At 41.7% G+C, this 14663-nt stretch overlaps 1 protein-coding gene across 3 annotated transcripts in view; it reads right to left on the minus strand.

Annotated features, from left to right (window-relative positions):
- Positions 1 to 420: 420 nt before the first annotated feature.
- Positions 421 to 14663, minus strand: part of LOC115151915 (PQ-loop repeat-containing protein 1) — a 102531-nt gene continuing 88288 nt past the window's right edge. For all 3 annotated transcript variants that reach the window (XM_029696260.1, XM_029696259.1, XM_029696258.1), the window contains exon 5: positions 421 to 3504. In XM_029696260.1, the coding sequence (XP_029552120.1) occupies positions 3330 to 3504 (175 nt within the window). In that variant the 3' untranslated portion in view covers positions 421 to 3329. The remainder of the gene's footprint in view (positions 3505 to 14663) is intronic.

Below are 14663 nucleotides of genomic sequence, written 5' to 3' on the forward strand. Positions count from 1 at the left end.
TTGACAATGTGTCACAGCATCATTAATGGCTGGGCCTGTCTAGAAGTGTGGAACATGTAGAATATTAGAGAGGAGAGACATATCTCATCTATAATCTAGAGACCGTCCCTCCCTCAGGTTTTAATATTTCATGTTCTACCAATCTCCTCCTGGACATACCGTCCCCCTGGACCTCCTCTACATAGACCTATAGGGAGCTATGGTAATACATTACCCAGGAGTGGAGAAGAAGCTTCTTAATGAATATTCATCTCCCAGTTCATCTGCACCATGACAGGGAGAAGAGGCTTGGAATATAGGATTTGAACAGTGTTTCACAGGCAGGTATTCCTACTCTCATCAAACCGACACAAATAAATACTTGGCCGTCGCCTCACTCTGTACACACATCACCTTACAGAAATATGACAAATGACCAGCTGTTGCTATGAATGGTTTATAAGAATGAATGTTTGGGTAAATACAAGCATTTCCTAGATACACACTTTAATTTTATTTCCTACAACAGACTTTGGTAAATTTGACCACTTGGACAGTAACTGATCTTACAACAAAACACATTTATATATTATTTCCTATGTAGTTTAGCTTTGGCATAGCTCACAATTTTGAAAGTACATCTTTTGATGTTAAAACAGTGTTTATCCACGCAGATATCTCATCTCTAAAACATTTTTTACAACCAAACTGTAATTACAGCACCGTTTGGTAAAAGTCTTGAGATGTGACTTTTTTGGGAACATTTTGACAGTAGCAGACATCCACACAAAGCACATAGTTTATGTGGACATATCCCAAACACATATCTAAAAACAATGAATATACTTTCAGTATGTTTGAAGTTTAAAGGCAAAAACATATACTCTATAAAGAGTTGGTATAAAGAGTTGGTTGATAGATTGTCATTGGAAGGGTTATCCTAATTTCCTGGGGAATAAAAGGCTGGCTAGCCAGACCCAGTATATTAAACATAGGGAGGAACACATTAACACACAGACAATCTGAGCTTATGGGAAAACATCACAAGAAGGCAACTGATAGGATACAGACGCAATAAGAAAACAACACAAGAAGCCTTCTTGTACCAACTGACTATAATATGGCAATATAAGAATGATGATAAATAATGTCATTGTTTTTGCCAAGTATACTTTAAAACAATAAAACCATGTGAACATACAGTTCATAAAAATGCAGAATCAAATAATTTGGGGATTGGGGGTAGGTTTTGGTTGTGTTCCCCTGCTTAGATATTGAATGCATCAACCAGTGTTTTCATGCCACGTCATTGACTGTGTCATCGACTGACAGATTGCTATAATATATGATGTGGTTAGCTGATACGTATAATAACTTTCCAGGCGTTGTAAGATCTGGCGGCGTCAGCAACACCTTGGCAGAGGGATGCACCCATTAGTTAGATTTGAGTATGGTCCTTCCAGCTACCTAACTTAACACCTCTTGAAATGAATAGAATTCAAGTCAAGCCTACATTTATTTTCTTTATGTGGAGGATGGCATCACACACTTTTTACAGGCAATCTACAGGTAACTGCCAAAATAATGGAAACACTTGAGTAAATTAGGGATACAAAGTATATTGAAAGCAGGTGCCTAAACACAGGTGTGGGTCATGTATAGAAATGCTGGGCAGGCCATTATTTTGGCTACCATGGCTATTCTCCCTTAGGATGACAATGCCCCCATCCACAGTGCACAAGTGGTCACTGAATGGTTTGATGAGCATGAAAACAATGTAAGCCATATGCCTTGGACATCTCAGTCCCCAGATCTCAACCCAATTTAACACTTATGGGAGATTCTGGAGCAGTGCCTGAGACAGCATTTTCCACCACCATCAAAACACCAAATTATGGAATTTCTCGAGGAAGAATGGTGTCGCATCCCTCCAGTAGAGTTCAAGACACTTGTCGAATCTATGCCAAGGTGCATTGAAGCTGTTCTGGCTCGTGGTGGCCCAACGCCCTATTAAGACACTTTTTGTTGTGTTTCCTTTATTTTGGCAGTTACCTGTATCTGCCCTGGTTTTCAGCTTCACACTGCCAGGCAGAGGCAGGAAGGGCTGTCAGCTACTGATGGGAAACCTAACGGGACGGGGGTCTTTCTGCATGCTGTGCAAACATTAGCCATGCAAATTATTGTCACAGTCTCAGCACTGGGAGGCCACAGCCACATACAGACTGGCCATGCATAAAGGTCACATCTGAGGAAGACAGGCAGGCAGGCACAGACTTTCATTCAGCTGATCATCCATCTCTCTCTTTCCTCATTCCAGCAGGGTGTCTATAGCGTTAAACCATTTAGGAGGACTGTGATGGTCATGACTGGCGTCAAATGAGAGAAAACTAAATGTCCCTCTGATGACAATAAAGCTGTTCCCAACCAGAAAGACACAGCTCAGTCTTCTCAGATAGCGCTCAGTAAAACTAAACAGCATGAAATTGACGACCGACACTGATGTGACCACAGACTAAATGAGCCGGGAAGTCTCCATTATTTTCTCTCTAAATCGCCAGACTCAGAACACCATAACAATTTATTCTACAATGTTCCCTCACAACTGACCATTGAAACGTCTTCAGTATGGCAGGAGTACTCGTTAGCAAAAAAATCCAAGACTAACACTATGTTTTAATGGATCCTTATATAATTGTGCTGTATGTGGGTGATAAGATGGAATGGAGAATTGTTGATTTAGATAGCTGTGATACCAAGTATCAATTTTTGCAATACAGTTCATTCTCCTTTCCCTCTGAGTCAAAGGCAGTTCTTCCTGGTGAGTAGAAACCTCCCGTCTGTGATAGTAAGACAAAGCATATATAAACTGTCCAGAAATAGCTGTTTTAGAGAGATGAATGTGGCCCATGCTTCCTGTAGATATACTGTAATGTGTACATTCTGTGGTGTTGCCCTGCACCTAAGTGCCACGAATGCCCATGGCGCCACACACTAACAAACACATACATATGTCTATATTTAATCTTAAAAACACAATGAAGGAGTCACCCACACACACAAAATGTCCCCACTTGTCCAAATTATTTCTTTGTTTTACTATCCTTGTTAGAACTTCTGGTCCCCACAAGGATAGTAAAAGCAAAAACACATATACACGCACACAAACACACAGTGCCTGGCTCCTCTGCTACCATTCAGTTACTACCACAAAAAATTACCCATGAAAACAAATAAATAGCCTCAAAGACAAAAACATACACTCTCTGGTATTCTCTATCTAATTAAAAAAATAGACATGGTAAGGCACACGTTTGGTTAAGAGCATGGGTGTATGAGAAGGTTATGAGGGTTCAGTCCAGTTTGACTCCGATGTCCTGTCCATAGTAAAGCACCTGCAGCAGGATGGCTACGTCGATAAGGATCTGGACCGCCCCACACACCCAGAACTGAAACGGGCTGTCGTTCATCACAAAGTATGCCGTCTTGAAGATGTCTCCAGCAGTCCACAGCAGCACCATCTTCACACTATTACAAGAGAGAAGAGGTAAATCCATATGAACTCAATCACCTTTTGACAGCATCCCTCCTTTTGATTTAAAAACCCTGTATTCAAGAGTATGTTGTGTCTCAACCGATGGCGGGCACAACACAACAACTTCTGATTATATAAAATAGGGTTTAAGCTACAACATATGCGAATATTTAAAACATTTTGATCATTGACGTTTAACGTTAAAAACTTTTTTTTTCAATTCAAAAGATAGTTCAACAACCCTGTTTGTAAGCTTTTTAATTAGATCAATGTCAACCGTCTATCATTTCCAGTGATGAAGACATGGATGTCTCATGGTATGGTGAGTATGCAAAATAGGTCAACTTTGAGCACCTTCATTTCTTGTTTTGGCATTCAGGTCCAAAAAGTCACTCTCTGAGCACTTCTACAATGGGCAAATATGTATGGAAGGTTTCATTCAAATCAAAAGGGGTGCTGTCAGAAAGTGATTGAATTCAAATGGATTTACCCAAAGAGGAAATATGTAGCAAGGTATGCAAAAGAGACATTTTATTTTCTAAGATCCACATTTGGGAAAACCATATCTGTTGTATACACGTACAGACAGGCACAGCAACAAGCTGATACCAGGACACAACAGTATCACTGTTTCTTAAGTACAGTCTGAAATCAGTATACAACAAAGTCTGAGAGTAGGAAAAGAGAACAGAAGATAAACAATCAATAAACAGAGTAAATCGGCCAGCATAACAATGATTGATCAGGCAGAGCGCTGCCTAGACATCTGCAGTGCAGGTTAATACCCTCAAGAGGAGCACAGTAGCCATCTCCATATGAGTTTAGAGCTCAGCCAATAGTCTAACTTACCTAAAGTTAGAGCAAAACTTTTTAAAGAACATTTTGAATGAGAATGATTACCATCGTAACAGAGAATGTGACAGGGTTGAACTGAAGACAGACTGCTGAACAGCTTTCCCCCCTCTACCTCCTCCTCTCTTTCTCTCCCTTTCCTCAGGCCATTTCCATCCCACCGGTATTCATACAAAAATGTGTTTATTCATTTCATTTGAGCCGGGCAGAGTAGAGGAGAGCAGAGCAGGAGAGGCCTGGGAATGGGTGTGGGACTATCAGTCAACCGTCAGTTCTGAGGATAACACAGAGAACAACTCCAGCACGTCATTAAGGTCAGAGTGGCCAATGAGTCTATCACAGGACAGAACAACTCGAATGAACACAGGGAATGGCTGCCACGCTATCCTTGAGCTCTCCTTGCCCATGTCAACTCATCTCTCTTCCCATGAGCCCCAGTGTAACAAATGATCCATTATCACTGTACAAAACGTTGGCAATTGGTACAGCCCGGTGACATGATACAAACACATTATTATGACTGGGGTACAGTGAGGACAAGGTGAGGCTGCAGCTTCTACTGGCCAATCACTGGGTTGTTATAGAGCTGTATTGGGTGAGTACATGTGTATGTTCACATGAGGTGTGTATGGGGTGAAATAAGGATGAGTGCATGTGTATGTGTACACATCTATAGCATGCACATATGATGTGTTTGTATACAGACCAGGAAGAAAACCTTCACTGTGTAATAAGGTGTACAGTAGGTCAGCATACGTCAGTCTTCACTTTAGAGGTAGTTGTATGAGTGTGAGGAGAAACTCATATCTTGCTACATTAATGGACAAAGGATGACTCGAATGTCCTCTATAACCAATTCAAGTCACATTTTACTGACATACAGTATATGTGTATAGGCTACAGTACACTCTTAGACACTCTTAGAAAAAAGGGTTCCAAAATGCGACTGTCCCCATTTTGGTTCCAGGTAAAACCTTTTTGGTTCCAGGTAGAACCATTTTGGGTTCCCAAAACCCAAAACAATTATACTTGGAACTAACAAGGGTTCTTCAAAGGGTTCTCCTATGCTGACAGCCCAAAAAAACTTTTAGGTTCCAGATATAACCTTTCTTTTTAAGAATGTACATGTGCTTTTGAACAAAGAAGGAATGGGAGCTATTCTCAATGATGGACATGATCTCTCTCTCTGAGCTGCTATTCCACAGGGAAATCCAGTCCTTTTGATTGACTAAAAGATTCCTGTTTGAAGCCATTTTCAGAATGTGTCCTCTACCGCACAAGAGAGCTCTCCAGCAGAACCCCTCCCACTAATCCCAAGCACTTTAATGTTTGCTTTTTACCATTTCCCCCTTTTTTTTCTCTCCTGCCTGCCCCATGTCCTCTGCTAATTTCGTTGCTCCAGAGACTGCAAACATCATTAACGAGGATGAGTCATTAACGAGGTAATTAACAGGGGCAGGTCATCTGTACAAGAGCAGCCCCAACAGCAGCGCATCAGAATGGAGACAAAATGGCACTTTAAAGGTCGTTAATCTCATGCACAAAACACACCTCCACTTAAACTCAAGCTGTCACACACTAGCACACCATTCAACTTCTGGGCTGGGTTCAGTACGTTTTTACATTCTGGAACATTTAATTGAAAAAAGGGAGGGGTTGGGTTGTCAGTTGGGGAATACTGTCAGCATGGCCACTGCCCTTTAAATAAGTCACTCATTGCTTCAAGCCACACCTTTCCACACCCACCAAACGGGAGTAAACATACCTCAAAGTCTGTTCAAGAACGTAAAAGAAAGTTTGGGGGAAACGTATCATTCAGTACAAAAAAATCCACAACATAGCAAACATTCAAGCGAACTGAACGCACTTCTGGTCTCCATCCCTCTCGCTCATGACTCTACCTTTCTCCCCCCCTCTCTCACATGCACACACACACACTCTTACACATGTCATTTGTTCGGTGAATCAACAGGAGATGAAGGAAATACTGAGTAAACAATTGAGCGAGTCTTGGGTGGCCTTTGTAGGGAGGAGAAGTAATTATGGCATCGATTAGAAAAACTGACATGCTGTTTCTCGACCTGGGCCCCCCACTAATGCTCTCCAACTTGAGTCCTGACAAGTCCCCTATTGATCCCATCTAACCTGACACCTTCATCTACCCTAAGTCGCAGAGCATAGCAGAGGGAACAGAGAGTGAAGGAAGGACAAACAGAGAGAAAATGTGTGTGAGAGAGAGTGAGATTATCTCTTATTAGACATCTAATCTTTATCATCTCAAAAATATGTATTCATCTCAGGCAAACACACAATTTACAAACACAGAGCGTCAGCAAATCACCCTATACACTGGGTTGTTATAGAGCTGAGGCAGAGGGAACAGGAGGATATACTGTAGTGGTGCAGATGCCAGGGAGGATAGTTGCAGAATAAAAAGTGACAGAGAGCCAGTTGGAGGGAGCGTGTGAATGAGGTGAGGGTGGGTGTACTGATAGGTATCTGGCTCCGGCAGTGATTGTGCTCTGTATTGAGCGAGAGCTGTCAGGCCTCCATTTAGCTTTTCTTACAGAGGCATGGAACACAGATGGAGCATCTGAAAGGTTGCTGACTGCGGCGGCACTAAGAGTCCAGAAAGTTACATTTACAGTGAACTCCTCCTGAACTTAGACCACCTGAACATGAATCCCCTCAGTTCCTCCCCTTCATCACTACTCTCCTCCCTTCTTCTCTTCTTCTCTCCCGCCCTGCATCAGGGCTCATCTGTTCCCTCCTTTCTGAGCCTCTGAGCTAATTACTGTACTGACAGGGGAAGAGGAGAGGAAAGCAGATGAGAGAGGATGAGAGGTGGAGGAGAAGAGTGGATGTCACGTCCTGACCAGTATAAGGGTTATTTGTTATTGTAGTTTGGTCAGGACGTGGCAGAGGGTATTTGTTTTGTGGTTTGGGGTGGTGGTTTATTTAGTAGGGCATTTGATTTATTATTTTCCAGGGTTTTGGGTAATGTTCTATGTTTGTATTTCTATGTGGTCTCTAGTCTTTTGTATTTCTATGTCTGGTTTATTGGGGTTGGACTCTCAATTGGAGGCGGGTGTTTTCTCGTTGCCTCTGATTGAGAGTCCTATATATGGGTAATTGTTTGGTGTAGTGTTTGTGGGAGATTGTTTCTTGTTTTGCCTGTGTGAGCCTGACAAGACTGTTTTGTTGTTTGTGCGTTTTTCGGTTTGTTAATTTGGTGTTCTCTTTATTTAAAAATAAATGACAAGATGAGCATCCACATTCCTGCTGCGTTTTGGTCCTCTATTCCCGACGACAACCGTTACAGTGGAAGAAAGGACAGGAGGGAAAGGGAAGGAGAGGAGAGGAGAGGAGAGGAGAGGAGAGGATGAGACATTAACACTCCTCACCTAAGGGACCCCATGTGGAGGATTCTGGGTGGGATACTATTAAGGCATCTGAATACTAGTTTCGGTTTGCTCCTAGCAGAACTCACCTAGGCGAAGCGAACTTCAGTGCCTCGCATAATCAAGAATTCTGTCATTAATGTTGACGTCTTAGTCTGAGATGTTTGATGCAGTATTTCTCAAGTGAAAAACTGTGCATGAAAACAAGTCGTCTGCCGTTGAATGACGACAAACACTTCATTAAAGAATCCATACTGTTGACCAATCACAGACGAAGGGGCGTAGACTTCGGCTACTGAACTTTAGGCAGTGGGCCATAGCGAGCTATCTGATGTAGTTTAATTGATGATTGATCTCTGTTTTTTATATTTATTTCACTTTTTTTTTTACCAGGTAGGCCAGTTGAGGTCAAGTTCTCATTTACAACTGTGACCTGGACAAGATAAAGCAAAGCAGTGCGACACAAACAACAACACAGAGCTACACATGGAATAAACAAACATACAGTCAATAATACAATAGAAAAAGTCTATATACAGGGTGTGCAAATGAGGTAGGATAAGGGAGGTAAGGCACTAAATAAGGCGAAATAATTACAATATAGCAATTAAATGCTGGAATGATAGATGTGCAGAAAATGAGTGAGCACGTAGAGATACTGCACGTACATCAAAGTTGGATCAGCCTGTAGTGTGGTTTTCCATTTTAATTTTGAGTGTGACTCCAAATCCAGACCTCCATGGGTTGATAAATTGGATTTCCATTGATTATTTTTGTGTGATTTTGTTGTCAGCACATTCAACTATGTAAATAAATAAGTATTTAATAAGATTATTTCTTTCATTCAGATCTAGGATGTGTTGTTTAAGTGTTCCCTTTATTTTTTTGAGCAGTATATTTAAAAACAATAACATGGAGTGTGTGTGTGTGTGTGTGTGTGTGTGTGTGTGTGTGTGTGTGTGTGTGTGTGTGTGTGTGTGTGTGTGTGTGTGTGTGTGTGTGTGTGTGTGTGTGTGTGTGTGCATCCATCAGTTACACATACATGTCAGTACATACACACAAGTAGAGGGAGAGGCATTGTGCAGTGAGGTGCTGCTTTATTAAAAAAAAAAATACTTGTGCTATATAAGATGGAAGGGAGTTCCATGCCCTCATGGCTCTGGATAATACTGTACATTTCTTTGAGTTTGTTCTGGACCTGGGGACTGTGAAAAGACCCCTGGTGGCATATCTGGTGGGATGTATTTACATTTACATTTACGTCATTTAGCAGACGCTCTTATCCAGAGCGACTTACAGTAGTGAATGCATACATTTCATACAATTTTTTTTTTTCTGTGCTGGCCCCCCGTGGGAATCGAACCCACGACCCTGGTGTTGCAAACACCATGCTCTACCAACTGAGCTGTATGTGTGTGTGTCAGTACTGTGTGTAAGTTGACTATGCAAACAATTTGGAATTTCCAACACATTGTTTCTTACAAAAACAAGAAGTGAGTCTTTCCTCAACTCTCAGCCAAGAGAATAGTATGAATAGTATTAATATTTGCCCTCTGATTACAATGAAGAGCAAGACGTGCCACTCTGTTTTGGGCCAGCTGCAGCTTAACTATTTCTTTTTTTGCATCACTGGACCATATGACTGGACAATAATCAATATAAGATAAAACTACAGCCTGCAGGACTTGCTTTGTGGAGTGTGGTGTCAAAAAATCAGAGCATCTCTTTATTACTGACAGACATCTCCCCATCTTTACAACCATTGGATCTATATGTTTTGACCATGACTGTTTACAATCTAAGGTAACACCTAGTCATTTAGTATCCTCAACTTGTTCAACAGCTACACCATTCATTACCAGATTCAGCTGAGGTCTAGAAGTAAGGGAATGATTTGAACCAAATACAATGCTCTTGGTTTTAGAGATTTTCAGGACCAGTTAATTACTGGTCACTCATTCCAAAACAGACACTTTGTTAAGGGTTTCAGTGACTTCATTAACTGTGGTTGCTGATGCATATATGGTTGAATCATCAGCATACAGTGGTTCCTCTTTTAAAAGTTGTGAGCTTACACTGCGGGACTTAGAGGTACCCAGCGTCACGGCTTCATTGCTCCAGACCACCGCAAGGGGGAGTTAGAGCACTCATTATACATTTGAGTCCCAAGGTTTTTATATGACCAATCATATCGAGCAGTTCCAATGTCGAATTTGTCACGAGCCACCCGTCCCTGGTGACTTTCTTCAGCAAAGATGGCTGACAAAACATTACAGTGGAAGCTAATTTAAGTAATTATAACATCATAACGAGTCAAGCAAAACATTTACAGTTGAGAGGAATATGTTAGTTAATGTAGAGACATACGAAAATCGCTATTTAGCAAGTTTTTTTCAGTCATATTCAATGCCAGGTGTATCAAACTCCATTCTTTGAATGATGATGTGTCTGCATGTATGTATTACAATTATACACTTCAACAGTGTTTACCACTCCTGCTCCTGGGACATCAATGATTACACATTGTAACTTTGCAATAGACTAGAAACATGATTTAAGTAAAGGCTGATTTGTAATTCATATATACAGAATAAAAACAGTACATCCTGCCAGCACGCCCACAAGCGAGCCACTCAGGCGGAGAATGACACGTGGAAGAGAGCAGGAACGAGATGGGAGTAACAATCCAGGCTATTTGCTCTGAGACCGGCATAATAATGTAATGAAACAAGCAGAGAGCCCTCAACATTCTAGCCCAAAGTCCAGCACGCTATCGACTGTGCCCAAATGTATTAATTGGGGTTGGGGCCGATTGTGGCTAAAAACACTTTATCAATTGGAATCTTTAACATGTGGAAAGGGGAAAAAGTATTATTACTAGTTTTTCACAAGCGTAACAAGATGGGCTATTAGCTGAACAATAGATTATTAAACCTTTACTAAAGACTTGTCTCATAACTGAGCTAGGTGTGAACCCCACCCCCTTTCCCAACTTGCAACAAATCTTTCCACATCTACCTACACACGGTTAATGTTCTGAAAAAAATATCTATATCTATATATATATTGGTCATGGCTCCCAAGTGGGGCAGCGGTCTAAGGCACTGCATCTCGGTGCAAGAGGCTTTACTACAGTCCCTGGTTCGAATTCAGGCTTTATCACATCCAACAGTGATTGGGAGTGCCATCGGGTGGCGCACAATTGGGCCAGCGTTATCCGGGTTTTGCCGGGAAAAAAGGCCTTCATTGTAAATAAGAATTTGTTCTTACCTGACTTGCCTAGTTAAATAAAGGTTAAATTTAAAAAAACAACTGGTGGCAACCACAGCGCATTCAATAGGAGGTGAACAGTGGCTAGTGCTGAAAATATAGCTAACTTGTTATGCAAGTGTTGCACACCAACAGATGGAGAAAACCTACACCAGTCAAGCAATTCATTTCAACAATAATCTTCATTTTAATTTGACTTTAAAAACAACAAGAGGGCTTAATTGAAGTCTATTTCTTTGGAGCCTAGACCTATATAAAATAACTTAACTGGCTGAGGTAGGCTATGAGGCTTAACAGCCTAATAGAAGTAGGATTCTTTTTATTAGGCCTACTTACAATTGTAACCGGTCTCCCTTAAGCACGACAAAGGGATTCTTTAGCTAAATAGCCCAATACTGTACTGCCGACCGTCACGTTGTACAGCGACATATCTTCCGTTCCATCATAATGGAAACCCAGAGGGTTTTTCGTTTTTCTTGGAATAGAAACACCATAATATTAGTCAAATAAATTAAGCTAGTACCAGTAAAAAGTTTGGACACACCTACCATTTCCAGGATTTTTCTTTATTTTTACTATTTTCTACATTGTAGAATAATAGTGAAGACATCACAACTTTGAAATAACACCACTCTCCCGTGTGCTCCGCATTCTGTAGTACAGACATGGCCTGCTCTCCCTTATGTAAGGAATTAGGCACTTTCCCATGTTTATTACAGTATGTTTTTATTTATTTATTTATTTATTTCACCTTTATTTAACCAGGTAGGCTAGTTGAGAACAAGTTCTCATTTGCAACTGCGACCTGGCCAAGATAAAGCGTAGCAATTCGACACATACAACAACACAGAGTTACACATGGAATAAACAAAACATACAGTCAATAATACAGTAGAACAAAAGAAAACAAAAAGTCTATATACAGCGAGTGCAAATGAGGTAAGTTAAGGCAATAAATAGGCCATGGTGCGAAGTAATTACAATATAGCAATTAAACACTGGAATGGTAGATGTGCAGAAGATGAATGAGCAAGTAGAGATACTGGGGTGCAAAGGAGCAAGATAAATAAATAAATACAGTATGGGGATGAGGTAGGTAGATAGATGGGCTTTTACAGATGGGCTATGTACAGGTGCAGTGATCTGTGAGCTGCTCTGACAGCTGGTGCTTAAAGATAGTGAGGGAGATATGAGTCTCCAGCTTCAGAGATTTTTGCAGTTTGTTCCAGTCATTGGCAGCAGAGAACTGGAAGGAAAGGCGGCCAAAGGTAGGAATTGGCTTTGGGGATGACCAGTGAGATATACCTGCTGGAGCGCATGCTATGAGTGGGTGCTGCTATGGTGACCAGTGAGCTGAGATAAGGCGGGGCTTTACCTAGCAGAGACTTGTAGATAACCTGTAGCCAGTGGGTTTGGCGATGAGTATGAAGTAAGGGCCAAGCAACGAGAGAGTACAGGTCGCAATGGTGGGTAGTGTATGGGGCTTTGGTGACAAAACGGATGGTACTGTGATAGACTGCATCCAGTTTGTTGAGTAGAGTGTTGGAGGCTATTTTATAGATGACATCACCGAAGTCGAGGATCGGTAGTTTTACGAGGGTGTGTTTGGCAGCATGAGTGAAGGATGCTTTGTTGCGATATAGGAAGACGATTCTAGATTTAATTTTGGATTGAAGATGCTTAATGTGAGTCTGGAAGGAGAGTTTACAGTCTAACCAGACAGCCAGGTATTTGTAGTTGTTCACATATTCTAAGTCAGAGCCGTCCAGAGTAGTGATGCTGGACGGGCAAGCAGGTGCGGTCAGTGATCGATTGAATAGCATGCATTTAGTTTTTAATTGCGTTTAAGAGCAGTTGGAGGCCACAGAAGGAGAGTTGTATGGCATTGAAGCTCGTCTGGAGGTTAGTTAACACAGTGTCCAAAGAGGGGCCAGAAGTATACAGAATGGTGTCGTCTCCGTGGATCAGAGAATCACAAGCAGCAAGCACAACATCATTGATGTATACAGAGAAGAGAGTGAACCCGAGAATTGAACCCTGTGGCACACCCATAGAGACTGCCAGAGGTCCGGATAACAGGCCCTCCGATTTGAAACACTGAACTCTGTTGCCCTCCTACAGCCTCCTCCACGTCTCCTGATGTACTGGCCTGTCTCCTGGTAGCGCCTCCATGCTCTGGACACTACGCTGACAGACACAGCAAACCTTCTTGCCATAGCTCGCATTGATGTGCCATCTTGGATGAGCTGCACTACCTGAGCCACTTGTGTGGGTTGTAGACTCCGTCTCATGCTACCACTAGAGTGAAAGCACCGCCAGCATTCAAAAGTGACCAAAACATCAGCCAGGAAGCATAGGAACTGAGAAGTGGTCTGTGGTCCCCACCTGCAGATCCACTCCTTTATTGGGGGTGTCTTGCTAATTGCCTATAATTTCCACCTGTTGTCTATTTCATTTGCGCAACAGCATGTGAAATTTATTGTCAATCAGTGTTGCTTCCTAAGTGGACAGTTTGATTTCACAGAAGTGTGATTGACTTGGAGTTACATTGTGTTGTTTAAGTGTTCCCTTTATTTTTTTGAGCAGTGTATTTATATTATTATTCTGACATTTCACATTCTTAAAATAAAGTGGTGATCCTAACTGACCTAAGACAGGGAATTTCTACTAGGATTAAATGTCAGAAATTGTGAAAAACTGAGTTTAAATGTATTTGGCTTATGTAAACTTCCAAATTCAACTGTAGATTTCTCAAAGGCATTTGACACTGTGGACCATATTTCTTTAACCATGATTTTACCAGATAAGTTGACTGAGAACACATTCTCATTTACAGCAACAATCTGGGGAATAGTTACGGGGAGAGGAGGGAGATGAATGAGCCAATTGTAAGCTGGCGATGATCAGGTGACCATGATGGTATAAGGGACAGCTTGGGAATTTAGCCAGGACACCAGGGTTAACACCCCTACTCTTACAATAAGTGCCATGGGATCTTTAATGACCTCAGAGAGTCAGGACACCCATTTAACATCCCATCCAAAAGACAGCTCCCTACACAGAGCAGTGTCCACAATCACTGCCTTGGGGTATTGGGATATTCTTTAGACCAGAGGAAAGAGGGCCTCCTACTGGCCCTCCAACACCACTTCCAGCAGCATCTGGTCTCCCATCCAGGGACCAACCAGGACCAACCCTGCTTAGCTTCAGAAGCAAGCCAGCAGTGGGATGCAGGGTAGTATGCTACTATATTGATGCAGAGACTGAAGTGTTTTGGGATTACTGGGCATGCTCTAAAGTGGTTTGTGAACTACCTGTCAAATAGAACCCAGTGTGTTAAGGCAGATGGTTGCACTGTAAGTCTGACATCATAGAGATGCACTCAGGTGTGCCTCAAGGATCCATTTGAGTTACACTGTTGTTTATTATCTATGTCACCAACATTGGGAGACATATTGAGACAGCTAATGTCCATTTTTATGCAGATTACACTTTTCTATTGAAGTGGCAACAGTTTGACTTTGGCTTTTGAAAAAGCTTGACCAGCTTTTAACATCATTCAACAGAATCTTGTGGGTTCGATTCCCACGGGGGGCCAGTACAAAAAACCCCCGCATGAAATGAAATGT

Source organism: Salmo trutta, chromosome 17 (assembly GCF_901001165.1).
Source record: "Salmo trutta chromosome 17, fSalTru1.1, whole genome shotgun sequence".
Taxonomy (NCBI): Eukaryota; Metazoa; Chordata; class Actinopteri; order Salmoniformes; family Salmonidae; genus Salmo; species Salmo trutta.